The following is a 17,837-nucleotide window of genomic DNA, read 5'->3' as shown; positions in this document are numbered from 1 at the left end:
ATTGAAATGGCTATGGCCAAATTTTATTTTTTTTATTTTATATAAAAACTAATTTGTTTGTGACAGCCCAAGCGACTTGTCAAAAGAACATATATGACTGGAAACTTCACCAAGAGGTGCAAAGAACAGGCACACAAACTAAATACCAATGATCACAAACCTGATACCCCCCACACCCCCTTTAGCACCTTTTTCTCCAAATTGATTGGGATCAAAATCTATAATAGGAGGTGCACAATGGGACTATGCAATAGATTTTGTGAGTTTCACTGAATGCCAATCAGGAGTGTAGGAGGAGTAACAGAAGAGATGGGTACCCCTTAATTTAACGGAAGAAAGGAAGTATGGACAGACACCCCTGTAACTATTATTGCCATCCCTTTTCTCAAAGGGTGGGTACAATTAACACTTTGTTGACTTTACATTCATAATTTCTTACCAATATTGACAAGTGAATTGTTAGCTTTGTCACTGGCTTCACTCCTTGATCTATCTCTTAGTGTTATATTCATACTGCACTCTAAAATAGGTAACGGTGATGTGTCTCTTGCTTCATCCATAACATCTCCAGTGAAAAGTTCCTTAGAACAATGTAAAGGCTGGTGATGAGATCCATCAGGAGTTACTTTAACTTCAGTTTGGGCAACACGTTCTAATAGTTTGATTGTACTGCCTTTAGCTTGTGGGCGCACTTCTGAGCATGCGTCTCTGTGTGTAGTAAATGGCTTACCCAAAGGAGTTCTAGATTGAAACCCAATACTTCTCCTGCTAGTGTTACTTTTATCCACTCTGTTAGCCATAGCATCAATACTCTCCCCTTCAATCTTTATATCAGCGTTAGGGTTTTGATTTGGACTTGCATCCATTTTCATATTTTCAAACACAGATTTATATTTGACAAAGAAACCATCAGTATAATCTGCTTGAGTAACTCCATCGCCACTGTTTTCTTCGTTGTCATTCCCGCTATTCATGTCATTACGGAGTTTCTGAATCAAGCTCATCATTCCTCCAGGTTTCTGCCCCTTTGTTACTCGAGTCGTCTCGTCATCAAGACATTCGATGAATTCTATGTCACTTTCACTAGTCTTTTTAGAGTCACCACAAGGGAGATTACCCAGTGCATTTTGATGTTCTTCTTGTCCCATCGCTGCCTCTGCTATGTTTTCCTGATCAACTGAACTTAATTCAGTATTTCCGACCGATGTGGTACTTTGTGGTTCAGTAAATTGCTTTCCAACATGCTTTTCTTCTGACTGGACATCAATTTTCTTATGCTCAACTTCAGCATCCAGATCGGCTGATTTAGTATCAATGTTATCCTGCAAGTCTTTTTCTTTAATCAGATTGTTATAAAGTTCTTTAACGTTGTGATTAGCCTCAATTTTGGGAGAATCTTCATTCTCATCATTCAAGTTATCCTCGAGTCTACATTTTAACACATTTTCATCGTTACCTTTTACAGATAATTCTACTTCTATTCTCCCAGTTACTGCTTTAGTTTCTTCCATTGCATCATTATCATCACCATACCTTTTGCAGTCCAAAGTCTTAGAAAGCTTCTGTTCTCTTTCTTCATTTATGCTTTTGTGTACAGAAACATTAATTTCAATATTTCCAGCAGCTGGTTTCGTTTCTTGAGTTAAGTCCATGACATTTCCATACTGTGAGGTATTTATTGTTTCAGCAAGATTTCTGGCATTCATTTCCCTTCGTAAATCTGTACTATTTTTTTCCTGTACATTGACATCGATCTTTCCTGTGATGGCCTTTGTCTCTTCCATAATGTCATTGTTTCCATAAATAGTAGCCTCATTATTTTGTTGAACACCTGGAATCTCTATTTTTCCAGTAACTCCTTTTGTTTCATCCATACAATCATTTTCAATACCAGATCGAGTAGTATTAAAGTCTTGTGTCAGACTAGGCAGTTGAATTTTCGAAGTCACTGATTTCGTTTCTTCCATATTTTCAATCCCAAACTTAGTAGAATCAAACTTGTGAGCTAGGTTTGGAAGTTCAATTTTCTGTGTAAGAATACCTGTTTCTTCCATAGCAACACCGTCAAACAGTTTTGTATCCTCATCCTTCATGTTTTTACTAAGAACAGGAAGTTCTGTTTTGCTTGTAGTGTTAATCTCTTGTTTCTCTTGGTCATCGGCTAAAACTTTACCTATTCCTGACAGTGCAAGCTGATTACCAGCACATGTCTCTTCCATAGCATCGCTGCTAAATAAAACAGTTCTGTTTTTCTCCAATAATTTACTAGCTTGAGCAAGTTCAATTTTACCAGTCAGAAGACCAGTTTCATCCATATTATCAAGGTATTTAGTTCTGTCTGTATAAAAAATAGAAGTATCCTTATTCTTTATAACTTGAACTTTTCCAGTTAACATTTCTGTTTGTTCCATTTCATCCCCTTTCTCAAAAACTAGTGTTTTATCCGTCCTAAATTCAAGACTCTTTTTACTTCTACTAGAAAATGTCAAGTCATTGGAAGACTTGTTTACAGTAAAATTTGTTGATATTTTGCAGGTAAGGGAGACAGTTTCTTCCATATCATTGCTAATCAGCTGGGTCCTTTCTTCTGCAGTCTTAGACACACAACTGTCTGAGAATCCTAGCTTAATTTTACCACCTATCATCTGGGTTTGTTCCATATCATTATCTTGGCCAAATACCACTGTTTGGTTGTTTGAATGTTTGTTCATAAATGACAAATCACTGGTAATTTTAGTCTTAAGTGGGACAGTTTCATCCATATCATTGGTAAGCAAAATAGTTTTCTCTTCATACTTCTCGAGGTTATTCCCTGACAGAGCAGGAAAATCAATGTTGCCGCCCAGTACCTCAGTCTGTTCCATATCATTGTTCTTCCCAAAAATCATTGTTTTATTGTCATCAGACTGAAAACTTCTTGAGCTTTTTAAAAAACTAGGTACTTTAACACAATCAGAAATTAGCTGTCCACTTTCACCAGTATTGAAACATTTTGTGACAACTTCAGTTTCTTCCATATCATTATTGTCAAACATAACAGTTTTATCTTCAAATACATCATCTCTTGAGGGACCTTTTGATCCCAGCATTTTTAAGAAAGACAATCCATCAATCATACCACCAGGTTTACTGACAATGTCTTCAGAACTACTGACGCCAGGAACAATGGGTTTAAAAGCTGTAGGGTCCACAATACTAGACAGAGGTTTCCTGGACATGCCACTTACAGATGATGTGACACTAATGTTAGAAGTTCCAGCCATGGCATTTAAACTTTCACTAGCTACCATATTATATTTATTGATAGATGTATTGATCAATGTCCTAAAATCTGACTCCTTCTCTATGCTATACATGTGGTTATCGTTGCCGTTAGAATATTTCTTCTCAGGAACATAAATCCTATCTAAAATGCTGGAAAATAAAAACATCATATCAGGTGCTGTTTTATTATGGTAATGAAAGGTAAGAAACTGAATAAGGAATAATTTTAATTTTTATAATTCAATCATTTTCATATTAGCATATTTATAAACCATAATCATGACAACAGAACATAACAAAGCCTACATCAAAATGTAAACTTCCACCACAGAGCTAGGTTTTGTAAGACACACAAACTCGGAACTAGAGTTCTATTTCTATATTTCTTTTCAAATATCACAAATGAAAATTTTTTTTTATCTTTCAAAATTTGTTATAAAAATTGTTTTAGTCATAGCAGCAATAGGTAAGCAGCTTAAACAGTGTGTATCTTCTATTTGCTACATTGCTAAGAGTTACGTCTTGATTGTACTTTTCATCAGTTCTTTAAACGTTTAAAATACCTTGATTTGCTTGTCAAATAAGTGGGAAAGGCCATGGCAATCTAGTAATGATTCTAAATAAATTTACCTGGGTTGTGGCTTGTTAATTTCTGAAATAGAACTTCCAATATTATCTCCAAAATCATCCTCCAAAGGTTTCTGAAAGTCTTCAATCATGCGAGACTTGTCAATACAGTCAGTCATATCCATCTCTTCATCTTGAAGTATGGTATGGTTGGATGCAGAGTAGGCAGGTGCTTCATATTCACCCCTTTGTTCCTAAAATAGAAAAATATTAAGATGAAAATATCTGTTCTTGGCTGCCGTAAATGTATTAATTATCACGGTGTACTTAAATCTGTGAAAAGTTGTATTCGCGAAATTGAATTTAACACTATGTAAAGCTGATCCTTTTAAAACGGTGAAAGTTGATATCTGCCAATATGTTCACTTGACAGAATCTGCCAAAAATTAGCAACCGCGAAAATTAATATGTTTACAGTATTCATAGCTGAACAAACAGCAATGAAAAATAAAAAAAATCATGAGATTCCATATATATATATATTTTTTTTATTTTATAATGCAAGGTTGATTGAAGGCATAGGTTTATACCTAAATGTAATTATTAATGCATACTTTCATTTATTTAGATAATTCATCTCAAAATTTAAGTTTTCATTAAAATTATAATCATTATGCACTAATATTTTATTAATTCCATACTTTAATGACTTCAGATTGTTATGTGACTTACATTGTCATCTCCTGGGGTACCATTCTGTATTGCACCAGTAAGTAATTTGTCCAAACCTGTAAAATGAATTATACTTCAAACATCCAGTAAAATACTATTTCTAACATTGAACTTATTCATAAAAAAGAAAAGAAAAGAATGTTTTTGAATTTAAGTACAGCTCTGCTTTAATACGAGGCAGAAGCTTGTGATTAGTGATTCTTGCATTTTTTAATCCCAAATAATTAATAAGGAAATCCTTCAGCAGTCCTCACAGAAACTGTATTTGAAAATACAGTCGAACTTCACTCGCTCTAACTCGGATGGCTCGAACACTAAGGATTTCTCGAACACAATTCAAAGTACCAAAATTCTCTCCTATATAATCACTATAAATAACCTTGGATTTCTCAAACTTCGATTTCTCGAAAACTCGAACAGACTAGTCGGTCCGTTCGGTAATAAATCTCAGAAAATAACCCTCACTAACTCGAACTCGTCAGCCCATTTTGTCAGCTTGGGTAATGAAAAGTGTGAAAACTGAAACCCTATCATTAATCATTGTCATTTTAGTTAATTACAGGTAATATTTAAGTTATCACTAATTAGGTAGTTTAGATAAAACTGATTGAAATTCGAGAATGTTCTGAAGTCGGTATGATGAAACCATGAAAGAAAATCGGATGAAAACAAATTATTGACCAATGAACCTGCACTCTAGACGTTTTTAAAAGAAACCACAAATCAACATAATCTTCCGAAAGCGAATGAAAAAGATCTACGAATTAACACAACTTCAGAGGAAGTAAGCAATTTCTAACGATAAAGTCGAACTCAAGACCAGCAACGAAAGAAATCCGGAGATATACGAACTTCAATTTCGAACATATTTCAATGGTGCCATGGAGTTCAAGCTACCAAGGTTTGACTGTAAAAGTGAAAATGAAAGTTACCCACAGGAGATATTAACATTCAAAATTTCGTTACATTCTACTACAAAAAAGTACATGAAAATTTCCTGCCAGAATGTTTACACTAAAACCAAGCAAAAAATATTTCATAATGTATAGCAGATCAAAGGAAATGAACATAGAAGGAGTTGTTTTTAGGAATTAAAAAATGTATTAAAACAGTCTTAATGTTTATCTTGAGATATGATGAATGACCCCTGCCTGGTTTTTCAGCAGAACCATACTTAAAAACTTTCTATTCTGTTAGTATAAATCTCCTACCCCACTCAAGGTTGAAAGCAGTTCTCTTGAAATTGTTTAAATATTGCTATGAATGTGATCCAAGCACTCCTATGATGAATTTTCAAAAACATATTCCAGTATCTAAGACTTTCTTGTGCTAGCCATACCCCCACTTGTACAGGAAGTTGATTTCTGTCAGCAACTAAAATCCCTTACAGCATATGCCCCTTACCATGTTTGAAATCAATTAATCCAGTGGAAGACAAGAACTTGAAGTTGATACTGGACCACAAACAAAATCACTTACAATGTATGTCCCATATATAAAAAGCCACATATCAAAATTTGAAATAAATCCATACATTGAGAGCAGAGATATATGCAACAAAATTAACACAGATGGAATGATGGATCGACAGACCAGGTGAAATCACTCACTGAGTGAAGGTTAAATTACAAACAAGACAGCTTACCTTGGATTTCACTCTTACTAGTATGCAATGGTATACTGGGTAACCTTTAAGTAAACAATACAAAACAAGATACACATACAATATCTAATTTTAGATTTTATTTTTTTTGGGGCATAAAATATAGTGGTGTACATCTTGATTTCCTAACTACTAATATTGGTTTATTTTAAAGTGTCATCATAATGGAATACCCGAGTAATTTATAACAAAATACCTGGTACTGAATCACCATGTTAGACTCTTATTATAAAAATATCATCAATGTTATATTCCCTCTTTGTCATACAATCCTCATACTGAAGTTGCCATTTTTGTAAATGTTAGCATTAAACGTTAAAAAGTATTTTCTACAGATGAGAATTCTTTAGATAGTTTTCATACAATGGACTTAATTTTTTGCATAAATAGTTGTCTTGCTTTACATAGCAGAAAATCCCTTAAAAAGTCAATATTTTACAAAGTATCAAGACAGTCATACCTTTCTTGTTCTGGACTTGAGTCATCTGAGAAAAAAATATACATTTTTGTGCATTAAAATGGTAAACTATTGAGCAATGAAAAGTATCTTGTATCAAATACACTTAATCTGCTTTTAGAAAAAAATTTCCCTAATTACAAAATTTCCCATCATGCAATTTTAGCAATGCTAAGAAAATGAAAAACCCCGTTTCTACAATTGTTGTCAAAACATAAATTCCACATCATGCACATACCCATGTGGTTATATTACATCCCATAAAGTTTCATAACAATGTTCCAAGCTGCTTAGAAAATAGTTAGGGTGAAACATATATACCCTCCCCAAACCTGTTTGCAAGGGGTAAATAATGCCATTCTAAAGGAAAACACAGGGGTTCAAATCTCCTTTCAAGAGTAAAAGGTCCTGGACTTTTTTTGCGCTGTCCTTTTACCAGAAAAGTGAAAGTCTTTTAAAATAAGAATAAATGTCCAGTGTGGCAGGTCCAGGAGCAAGTTAACTTTAATGGTCTTATATCAGAAATAAAGGGTCTAGGACCTTGGGCCAGTGCTTATTTGAACCCCTAAAACATAGCATTTAATGTGACAAGTATAATACTCTCCAAAAATCATATAGTTTTTACCTTCATCTTCTGGATCTGGCATCCATCTGTGTGGAGAATCTCTTGGAAATTCTCTATTCAAATAAAGGTTAAAGATGTCAAGACGAAAACTACTATAAAAACATTCATAAAATGAAACAGTCTTTCTAAACATCAGACAGAAGGTGATTTATGCATGTCAAAAACCCACTGAATTCAGACTTATTTCTTGTTCATAAATAGAAACTGTTCACATGATCACATAATCAGTCTTAGTTTTGTATTTGGTTGTTGTGCTTTTGAGATAAAAATTATAAAGATTGTACATGAAATTTGCACTTGACAAGAGTTATTGTTCTTGATTTAGCTTCATTTGGTTGATTTTAGTGGGAGATGAATGTATGATTTTCTAAAAAATACCAATCAGAATGCAGAAAAGGTTGTTGTTATGTGAAAATACAGCATATGTAGACTTAAAAAGCATCATTTGTTTGGAGGGTTTTTCTTGACCATGAATCACTTTACCACTGGCAGTGTCTGAATTTTATGAGCACTGGAATTTAATTATTCAGACATTACTTGATTAAACTGCTTTACATTAGTCTAGATCTTTGATTTTTCAGTGTCCTTTACTGATCATGCAAAAATATGGGAATAAAGAATGAAATCTTGCTGTAGCAAATAGTCTGAAGACTGTCACTAGTTGTAAGTGATACATGTGTAACAAAATTTGGATTGTTGATAAACAAAAACATGAAGTTGCATGCACTGTTGTGCTTGGAATACCCCACTCAAACAATAATCCCATGAAACAGGAAATTGATACCAGATAGCAATCAAAATTTCTTACAATACTATTCACTTTTTCTCATTTACCACTGTTGCTCGGTATAAAATAATCGAATATAAATGTTGTATCCATGTTAAAATGAGTTCAAATCTACCCCCTCCACCAATTATTTCTTAAATTTCCTTCTTATAAAACATGGTTAGAGATTAGAATGAAACAACTAAAAACCAAAAAGAAACAAAGTGTTTTTTGTCAAACCCTCCTTATTAAATGCTTTTACAGCTGAAAATGATTATTTTGATATTTATTTTGATTGTTTCCTTCAATTTTCATTCTTAAAAGTATGTTTTTAAATGAAAAATTGCGAAATTTGAGTTACAACCAAAACTGGAAATGTCAGACTTTCCCAATTTACGATTTTGTTTTATATGCCATTTCTTACATCCTGTGGCAATTTTATCAAGCTTTGAAATTGAAATTATCCAATTTATGTAGCTACTGATCTTAACATGATGTTTTAGTCTGCATACAAGTTTCTTTTCTTCACATTTTTGCATCAAGGTAAATAAATTGACCATTCAAGTGCAAAATATCGATCTTTTGTCTTACAAAATTTTACTGCAATCTAAGTCTACTAAACTTTTTTTCCACATGTTTAAACCTTCAAAATTGCACTGCGCACAATACATAAATGTATATTATACACACCAAAATATGGTAATAATATTCAAACATTCAATGGATACAGCAGGTAAAGATACACAAGTTCTCTCCAGGAAGGAAAAATATGACACTTATGAACACTTTTCAAGGCTATAAGTTTTTTTCTTATTTTAATAAAACCTTATCATTCTTGATACATATTTTTATTATGCCTATATACATGTAATACCAGCATATATGCTTGAAACAAGATTGATTTATTTCACTTAGAACTTACTTAACTGTGGTTGTTTCAGCAAAGCTGACTCTTCTGGAGGAAGAAATTCTAGCCTTTTTTCTTGGAATCAATGCATCAGCAAGCTACAAATAATAAAAGTCACATCAGGAACACATATTTACAAGATTGAAAAGAAGTTTACATGGAAGATGCCCCAACACCTTTTAAAGTTCAGGGGTTTCATTATTTTTCTGCAATGCAGGTACCTTTGGTTTTGTAGGAGGTACTTTTCATCATTTTCTTTTGTAAACATGCATGAAATTTTAAATTCAGAAGGTACCTTTAAGTAGCTAAGAAGGGTAACAGTACCTGGTACCGCATCTTAATGAAAGGCCTGATTTTAGGTTTTTTTTTAGAATCACAATAATTTTGAAATAGCATGGAATAACTTATACATGAATACTGATACTGAATGAAGTAAAAACAAAAACTCAGGGAGGTTGAGGACCCTACATTTCAGATGTGGGACCACTGAAATTTCATTTTAAATACTCTTATTGGAAAATTTTCACTTTCTTCTAGTGGACCTTTCACTTAGGATGCAAACAAATCCAGGATATTCACTCTTAAAGTAAAAATATGAACTCCTGGAACGAGTCATGACCACATAAATCAATGCATTCAAATGTATTCATTTGAATATGGCAAATGGAAAAGATTCAATTATAAAACTCGACCCATATTTTATGGGCTTTGAAGTACTTACTGGCTGATTAGGATCCAAATCTATCAGTGGATTCTTTATCTTTAAAATCTGGGGTAATAAAAAAAATAATCATTTCATGAAAGATGGGTTACAACAACTTAAGCAAAACAAAAACTACTGAATAACAGAAATGTATATGTGTACAATTAACAATATTACTATACACCCACAGAATTTTAGGAGAAAAATAGATTTTTTTATGCATACAATGTACAATATTATATATCTATCCAATTGTTGGTAGGAATCAAAAATGTATAGGCATACAATGTACAATTATAATTTTATATATATATATACCACGGTAAAACTTGAAATGAAGATTAACTTTCCCACAATTAAAGCCTGCTTTCAAAAAACAACAAATCCTTTCAGAAGTTCAAGTTTTCTACTTGCCAAAGGGACAGTTATATCAGTTAACATAAAAACAACTCTCTCCAAAACAAAAATTGCACTTTCCCCTGGTAATGTGAAAGTGGAATCATAGAACACTAAATATAACAAAAATATGCATGTAACTTGTCACATCTGGTCTACTTACTGAAGATCTTCTTCCTCCTGATTTTTTTCTTCTTGTTCTTTGGTTTACTTCTTCCATTATTGCATTGTGTTTATTACTATTGTTGTCTGCCAAGTTCAGTACCATCCATTATTCTGAAGTGAAATAAAGAACATCAATATTCAAAGATTGTGTACTTGTACATTGTACATGTAACTACTAACTGGCCTTTGTGTAATTCTCCCTGGCGTTCTGTAAACACCTTCTGCAACGTTCGGCAGTTTTCTTGGAAAAGAATACTGTTCCTGGTTGTTTACAAATGTTGGCATCTGTTAAATCAGACTTGTTGCAGCCAACAAGTATGCTGTCATTGTTGTTTGGTTGCACTAAATTAGAGACAAATCACATAATTTTTTCTGGATTTTTGATTTTTCCCCAAATATCACCAAAAAAAAGCTTCGGATAGAGATTTTAGCGGGGGAAAAAAATTGTGAAGGCCAGATCCAGAAACACATATATTTTTGTTTTGGCCTTACTGATTTTCAACTTTTATTTTAACAATGAACTATGGTTTAAAAGACACTATTGCTTTGCATTAGTCGTTCCTTGAGCTAAAAGCTTTTTTTTGGATTTAGGAGACTTGTAACTGTATACACAAATAGAGAATATGTCAATCTAAATTTTGCCATGATCATACATGTAGGTGTTAACCTTTGAAAATTCTAAAGAAGGAGATCTTCCTCACATTATCTTCTCAAAGACAAAGATTTACAAAGGTTCTGTATTTGTGACATGACTTATGTTTAGCAAGACCTTACAAAAAATGTATCTGAATTTCATTGCAACAATTTCCTTGTGACATCCCCCCTTAAAAATGGCACACAATGTTTACCAAAATTAAAATGAAAGCGAATTAATGGTCTTAATCACAGGTTCAAGATCAATTTGTTTTGACAAGAATTGAAGTTATGATTTTAAGCCAAAAATTCAAATAAGGTAGGAAAATTTTCTAATGCTGTGCTTAATCTCCTGCTTTGACACTGACAAATAAATGGGACTTCGTTAGATTCTTTAAAAGCAATATCAGAAGGCTTCTACTAAAAGCAGCACTTTAAAACACCTATGCATCATAGGTTGAATTGGTTGTTAAAGGAAAATAATTGAAATCACCAACGATGAGAATTACTTTAAAAAAAAAGTCATACATATACCGTATTTTTCGGCCTAGACTTCAATGTGGAGTATAAGTTGAACTGTTGAATTTTGACTAAATTCAGTGAAAAAAACATGGATATGTCAAATTTGCCAGATAAGTCGAGGGTCAGATGTGCATTTTAGGTGATCAATGTAAATGTACGTGTCAGCGGAATGTTTTTCAAATTATATTTACAATGTATATTCAAGCGAGGTAACTTTAAATGATATCGTTAACTTTGTTAGTATTTTTAATAAAGCCTATTTTGTAAAAGAGTTTTATTAGTTTAATCTTATTCCGTGTCAATTGCTCTGATATTGGAACCCAGATCGTAAACATGTCAAGCGTGGGCACCTAGGTGTGAAATTAGTCTGGATAACCAGTCATAATTAAGACCGGTAATTAATAAACAATATAATCTGGTATTCTAAATAACAATAACAAATTGCTACCTTTAAATATGCTTTTGTTTTTCTAAGACATGTAATTGCAGTTAACCCAGTATTATGAATGAAAACAATCAATGAAATGTAATCAATTCTAATAAATTCCCTTGTAGATGAACATTTTGCTGAAAAAAAAATTTTGATCTATTGTATGAATAATATGTTACATCTTACATTCTTTAAGTCAGGCTACAGTAAATATGTAGTTTTTAGTGAGTTACCTCTCCTTCCGGACATGAGATATCTGATATTACCATTTTGATGCAAATGTCTCATACATATTTGAAAAATTTCGTTTTCCTCCGATTAACTTCATATGATCAATTACATTCCTTTGAAATATCATCTGAATTACATTTATATGATACATTTAAGATACAGTGTATCAACAGTGATTGTGTTCCTTGTTTTACAAGCAGCCCCAACCTTTTATTTTTGGGAAATTTCTGTCGAATTGGGATATATGGTACAAGGGATAGAAATGCATCATATGCTGATTCAGAACTGAAAAATTGATACCAGACTGACAAATACTCATAAGGTTACAACTTGCCAATAAAAAAGTTCTAGGGCCGAGAAATAACATCTCGATGAACTTTTTACTGGCTTCCTTACCTGGTTTTTCGAAAAATTATGCCTGACAATTGGGAATTTTCCTCCCTTTGGGAAAAATGTTTTTAAACTTTTTGGGAAAAGTCTCTAGGGGAAACAGCTGATATTCGGCTGCAGTAAAAGGGTAACAAAATCACCGATCAACACAAATGTACATGTACAAGTATATCAATTTTGCATTGTAGCTTAAGGAAATTTGTCAATGTCTTACTTTTGGAATGAAATTGTAACAAACACATAATTTTCCACCAGAATTATTTAAAATTCTATCTGATTCTGGTCATACTAAACATGTCAATGTCTGCTCCAGTTTGATTCAAAAGTAACAAGCTCTCTCCATTCTCGTCTCACGCGAATTCACTTGTAAAACAATTGCAAATGTAAACAAGGCAAGGTTTCTCATGTAAAAAAGTTTTATCTTCAATAAAATTGAAAGTCTTCCAATGAATTTGATATCAGCACACTGAAAAATGAATGAGGAATTGAAGGTAGGTTTGACATTCATTTAAACCTGAATGTCGTTTGAAAAGTTTGAAGTGTGATGTTCCCTAGTACTGCCAAATCTCCAAATCCAGTAGGACTTAAAAGTCAAATGAAAATTGAGGATCCATGTAAAGTTGACACCAAGATCGAGCCTTTCTTAAGCTTACATATAAATATTTAAATATTAAGTGTAGTTTCAACGCAATTCATGTGTACATAAAACGTTTAATTTGCATAAGAAAAGTTATTTGAAAGTTGAAACTGAACAGCTGAAAGATCGAGGCGTCACTATAGAAAGTTTATAGTCTCAGTGTCATTAAACATAGTATACAGAGTAATTTCCATTGCTTACATTACAATTAATATGGGAGAACGTGGTGATCTTTTAAATGAGGAAAGAAATCGTGAGATATAGTTTCTTTTTGTTTGTTTACCGTTTGTATTTTCGGAAGAACCCGCTCATTCACTAGCGCCATCTATCATATAGGGGGAAATAACTCTAAAGTGCGTTCGAAAAGAAAATCAAAGAGTTTACCATGAAATACACAACGATAGTGATTCTCATATCCGTTTGTCTGCTCGTTTGTTCCTTTGTTTGTTCCATCGGTCGTCTGTCCGTCTGTCATATTTCTGTTTCAGGATGAAATTTCAGGTCTGGAAACTTTTTTTCTCCAAGAACCAATATTTCCGTCCGATTAAGATTTTCTGTGAATTACAAATAAGCATAAAAACTCCACACAGCGGTAGACGTTCGCTTTATCTCATAGATCATAGACCTGTATTTAATATGTCTATGTATATACTTACCAATATGTAAACACGGTGCCTTTCGAAATTCACGGACAATATTCTTGTCAATGAATTGCTGTTTACATTGATTCACTGTCAAAGTAGATAAAGGCTGTTAGGTCTTTAATTTGGAAAAAGTATGAAAGTTTTTACTAGGTCAATGAGTGTCAATGCTATATAAGTTTTCAAAGACCCCGATGTATCAAAACATTGTGTACTAAACATGACAAATATGTTGTCGTTCCAGCATACCAAGCCCAAAACAACATTCTTTTGTCTGTAAAACGCACTACATCCAATGCATGTTTATTAAGAGGTAGACGTAGAAAATAGTAGCAGTAAAAGACCTATACTGCTACCCACTCTCCAAAAGAGATAAATCCTTGTTATTCTCTTTTGGTCTCTGTACTAAAGACGATGATTGCGAGCTACCTTCAACTAATGACCAAAACTATACGACAATTAAACGCGATGATCTTTCATTTCGTATTGCCAACTTTCCTTTCAGCACCTGCGTATGGAGTTTTCATATCACAACTGATACATTATGCCAGAGTTTTGTCATACTGTAACTACGCAGATTTTTTGTACCGTGCTAGACTTCTTACAATTAGGCTTCTAGAACAATGTCACTGGGTTACGTTGCTACGAGATTGAAGTAATCACTAAAGAAGTTTTGTGGTCGTCATCGAGAACTCGTAGATCGTTAGATATATCCATTCAACAACCAATTTATTCAATAAATGTGTCATAGTTTTCCTTTTCTTTACGTCACCCCGGACTTGACTTTTTATGAATAAATCGGCGGGTGTTTTAAGAAAAGAAGATGACGCTTACCCTGCCGATGCACCTGGTTGCTCATTTACCTTTTTTTTCTTTGTACGTATTATTTTGGTTAATTTTTGTTCTTTGTTGTGTGCGTCTGTTTTCCCTGGAATGCGTTCTTTCGATTTCCGCTAGAATCTTGACTCCGTTGATTACTCTTTGATATCATTTCGGCGACCAAATTTATTTCACAAGTACATTGTCAACAACTGAACATTCTGCAATTTCTTAGACCCTGCTCCAGGATTAATAAATTACGAGAATCAACACTATAACTCAATATTTAACATTTTCAGATTTGGAGTTCCATAATTATTTTAAAAAAAAACATCTCTACGAATTTTTGCTGACTACAAATTGATATATATCAGGCCGTTGAAAAGAAGGGGTGCCTGCCAAGGTTCCTCGAAAAGAGGGATGTCAGGACATTATTTTTTTTAAAAAGGGGAGTCCCTCTGGTTCCGCCACTGTATAAATCGGGCAAAGATTTAAAATTATTATATCATGTTTCTGTTTTCGTATGTAAGTGCCATTTGGGATAAGTGGCAAAATCGAGGATCGTGGGCAAAACCTTTCCGCGAATATCTCAATTACAGTTGAAATTTCATTTTTTTTCCCTCATTACTATTAAAGACCATTAAAACTTTACCATTTGCAAGTAAATGGAATCAGTCGTAATAAAAACGCCCAATAATAGGCCATTGCAAGACATTAGAGCACCAAAAGTTAAAATTTAGATTGTCTATTCAAGAAATTAACTCTTTTACTTATTTCTTTGAAAATGGAAAAACAAACAAACGGAATTTTGCAAATTTTTTTCTCAGATTTTCGATGGTGTATTATTTTTTAAGCTTTTCATAGTTTTTGTTTGTGTGGGGGGGGGGATACAACAAATAAAAATGATGAAAGAAATTTGAAAAAAAATGTAACGTATATACATATATGTACATAAATGTGTTGTCAAAATATAAGATAAGATAGTTTTATTCGCCAATCATGGACCCTCTCGGGTAGAAAAAAAAATAATACCATGATTTTGAAAAATGTGCAAATATACAATATAATCATGTATAATCCTCAAAGCAGATGGGAATATATTATCTAAAAAGGTATTTCTGCGTATATTCCGTGTGATCGTCGCTGTTTAATATAATAAACTGTCAGTACATAATTAAATATATAATTTGTCAATTAGTTTTTCTTTGATCTAAATATGCGTTTGTTTGACCATTTCCCAACAAGCCTTGAAATGATCATTCATGCATTAATACAATTCCGGGAAGTTATTAGGACGTGTGTAATACATATATGCATTTATATAAATCAGAAGTTTACATTAAACACAAATAAGTGAACTACGCGTTCTGTATTTTAAACATGAATATATGTGTATCAATAATCAATGTATTACAAATAAGATAAATTTACCAAACTTAGCAAATTTGCACATGTCTGACAGGCAGGCTTATAAAAATTTCGAACGCAACTGTCCGTAAACTTTTACGGTTTCAGTCCGACTTTGTTCCGAAAATTCCGAAGCGTTAGGTCAGTGCGCTTGTCACAACTCGTTAACTTTTCTGTGAGTTGTTGTGTTATTCTGTAAGTTTAACTAATGTCTGACATATTTTAGATAGTTCATATACACCACAAATGAAGTCATATATACAGTTGAATAATTAACCTTTCATCTATTCGACTTCCGTTACAAATCTGAGATAGTTTATGGATGCCATGACAACTGCTAAACGTCAATATTCATATGTGATTCTACGAAAGCATATTCATGCCTATCAATCTCACTAATCATTTTGGCACTTAATAATACACTGTAATTAATGAGGAATATTTGGTTTGCAGTATCATTTAATAAAGACTGAGTAAAACTAACTATAATCAAATAAAAAATCCATAATAAAAAGTATGCAATTCGAAATGTATTTCAAAGGTATGGTTTTGTTTCACAAATTAAGTAAGTTGAATATGATTTTATAAACATGTACCTAAAAATATTTCTTCTACTTAAATGCCTCTGAAAGTTTCAGTCGACTTGAGCTAGTTATGCAATGAGGGGTGAAAACCCTCACACCCTTGATTTGCATGACTATTCTTGGTTGGTGGGTGTTTAACCTTTTGGTGTTTTGTTTTATGTTTTCAAAAGCTGCAACAAATGTGCAGACCCAAGTAAAAAAAATATATTTTAAAGCTTGGCACTTTTAGACAGTGAAAACAATCTTTCTTTAGTAAAGACTGCATAGGTGGTCTCACGTGGTGTGAGACATAGTGGTTCCAACTAGTCAGCACAGCAATGACTCTGAAGTTGGTAGTCACTGCTTCTCTGCCTACATGGTCATGTAGGAGATAAAGTGATGATTGGTTAGCTTGAAGTCAAAATGATTGGATGACATGCCTATCTATGGGCTGTTTTTGTATAGTACATTAAAAGTTTTGCTCAGTTTCTCAGACTACATTTGTAGTACAAAGTAGGGTCTGTTTGATTAATTAAATATTCTCACTCTGAAACAAGTGAAATACCTGCCATGGTTAGGACAAATAACCACAATCAATCCTTCCTGAATTTCATTGCAATTATCTCAGTTCCCAATTGCTGAATAGATTTCAATTTGGTTTGTGGCTTTATATTATGCGTCTGTTAGAAAATAGGACTGCCACTTATGAATGAAAATATACATCCTTTGTCCAAAAGTTGTATTTATTAATTATTCCTCTTACATGTACTTGTAGGTTTTTAAAGAAAAAATGTGATATTAAAGAAACATCATCTTAATGGGATTTGTATTCACCTCCTCCATAAAAGCACTATTGGTGAAAAGATCTAAGTATAAACTGTTATGACAGTAAAGTAATCAAATCATAGCCATGTCAGACAATGGATCTGTTGGAACACCATCGGAGCGAAGTGAAGGCAGTGACAATGCCAATTCTGATAGGGACTCAGATTATGAATCAGAAGATGAAGAGTGAGTAATTTGTCTTCCATCTAAAGAGTTTTTGAAAATACATAAAGCTATTAGTTTTGACTGGCACTATACAAAAATATGTGTTTCTTATTCTAGGTTTATTTGGACTGTATATGTCTAAACCATATTCATATTTTTTAAACATACATTTGCACCTGGTTTGCCCTGACTCCTTGTGGAAAGCAGTGTCAAAGTATTATTTCTTTAAAACTATGTATTATTTAATGTACTCCATCATTTAAACATTAACATTTTGTGTATTGTAGGTATTGAATAAACTTTTTTCATATGCCAACAAAAATTGTAAA

At 33.0% G+C, this 17,837-nt stretch overlaps 2 protein-coding genes across 36 annotated transcripts in view; one reads left to right on the top strand and one right to left on the bottom strand.

Moving 5' to 3' along the window:
* The window catches only part of LOC148626121 (uncharacterized), a 28,715-nt gene extending 15,297 nt beyond the window's left edge, over positions 1–13,418 (bottom strand). The window contains exons 1-10 of one of the 2 annotated variants that reach the window (XM_088569818.1): positions 13,372–13,418; positions 10,244–10,356; positions 9,703–9,750; positions 8,997–9,079; positions 7,309–7,361; positions 6,687–6,711; positions 6,209–6,252; positions 4,564–4,619; positions 3,895–4,085; positions 440–3,414 (exon numbers count right to left, since the gene is read on the bottom strand). In XM_088569818.1, the coding sequence (XP_088425944.1) occupies positions 440–3,414; positions 3,895–4,085; positions 4,564–4,619; positions 6,209–6,252; positions 6,687–6,711; positions 7,309–7,361; positions 8,997–9,079; positions 9,703–9,750; positions 10,244–10,348 (3,580 nt within the window). In that variant the 5' untranslated portion in view covers positions 10,349–10,356; positions 13,372–13,418. Of the gene's footprint in view, positions 1–439; positions 3,415–3,894; positions 4,086–4,563; positions 4,620–6,208; positions 6,253–6,686; positions 6,712–7,308; positions 7,362–8,996; positions 9,080–9,702; positions 9,751–10,243; positions 10,357–13,289 lie in introns of both variants that reach the window. The other variant, XM_088569819.1, reaches the window with a different exon arrangement.
* A 2,650-nt stretch (positions 13,419–16,068) lies between these two features.
* Positions 16,069–17,837, top strand: part of LOC148626120 (tubulin polyglutamylase TTLL5-like) — a 53,220-nt gene continuing 51,451 nt past the window's right edge. For all 34 annotated transcript variants that reach the window (XM_088569811.1, XM_088569810.1, XM_088569805.1 and 31 more), the window contains exons 1-2: positions 16,069–16,150; positions 17,294–17,529. In XM_088569811.1, coding sequence (XP_088425937.1) covers positions 17,429–17,529 — 101 coding nt within the window. In that variant the 5' untranslated portion in view covers positions 16,069–16,150; positions 17,294–17,428. The remainder of the gene's footprint in view (positions 16,151–17,293; positions 17,530–17,837) is intronic.

This window comes from Perna viridis, chromosome 2 (assembly GCF_037379345.1).
Source record: "Perna viridis isolate PV_CMFRI_1.1 ecotype Kerala chromosome 2, ASM3737934v1, whole genome shotgun sequence".
Lineage (NCBI taxonomy): Eukaryota > Metazoa > Mollusca > Bivalvia > Mytilida > Mytilidae > Perna > Perna viridis.
The sequence above is the reverse complement of the archived record's forward strand: the minus strand, read 5'-3'. Positions and strand labels throughout refer to the sequence as shown.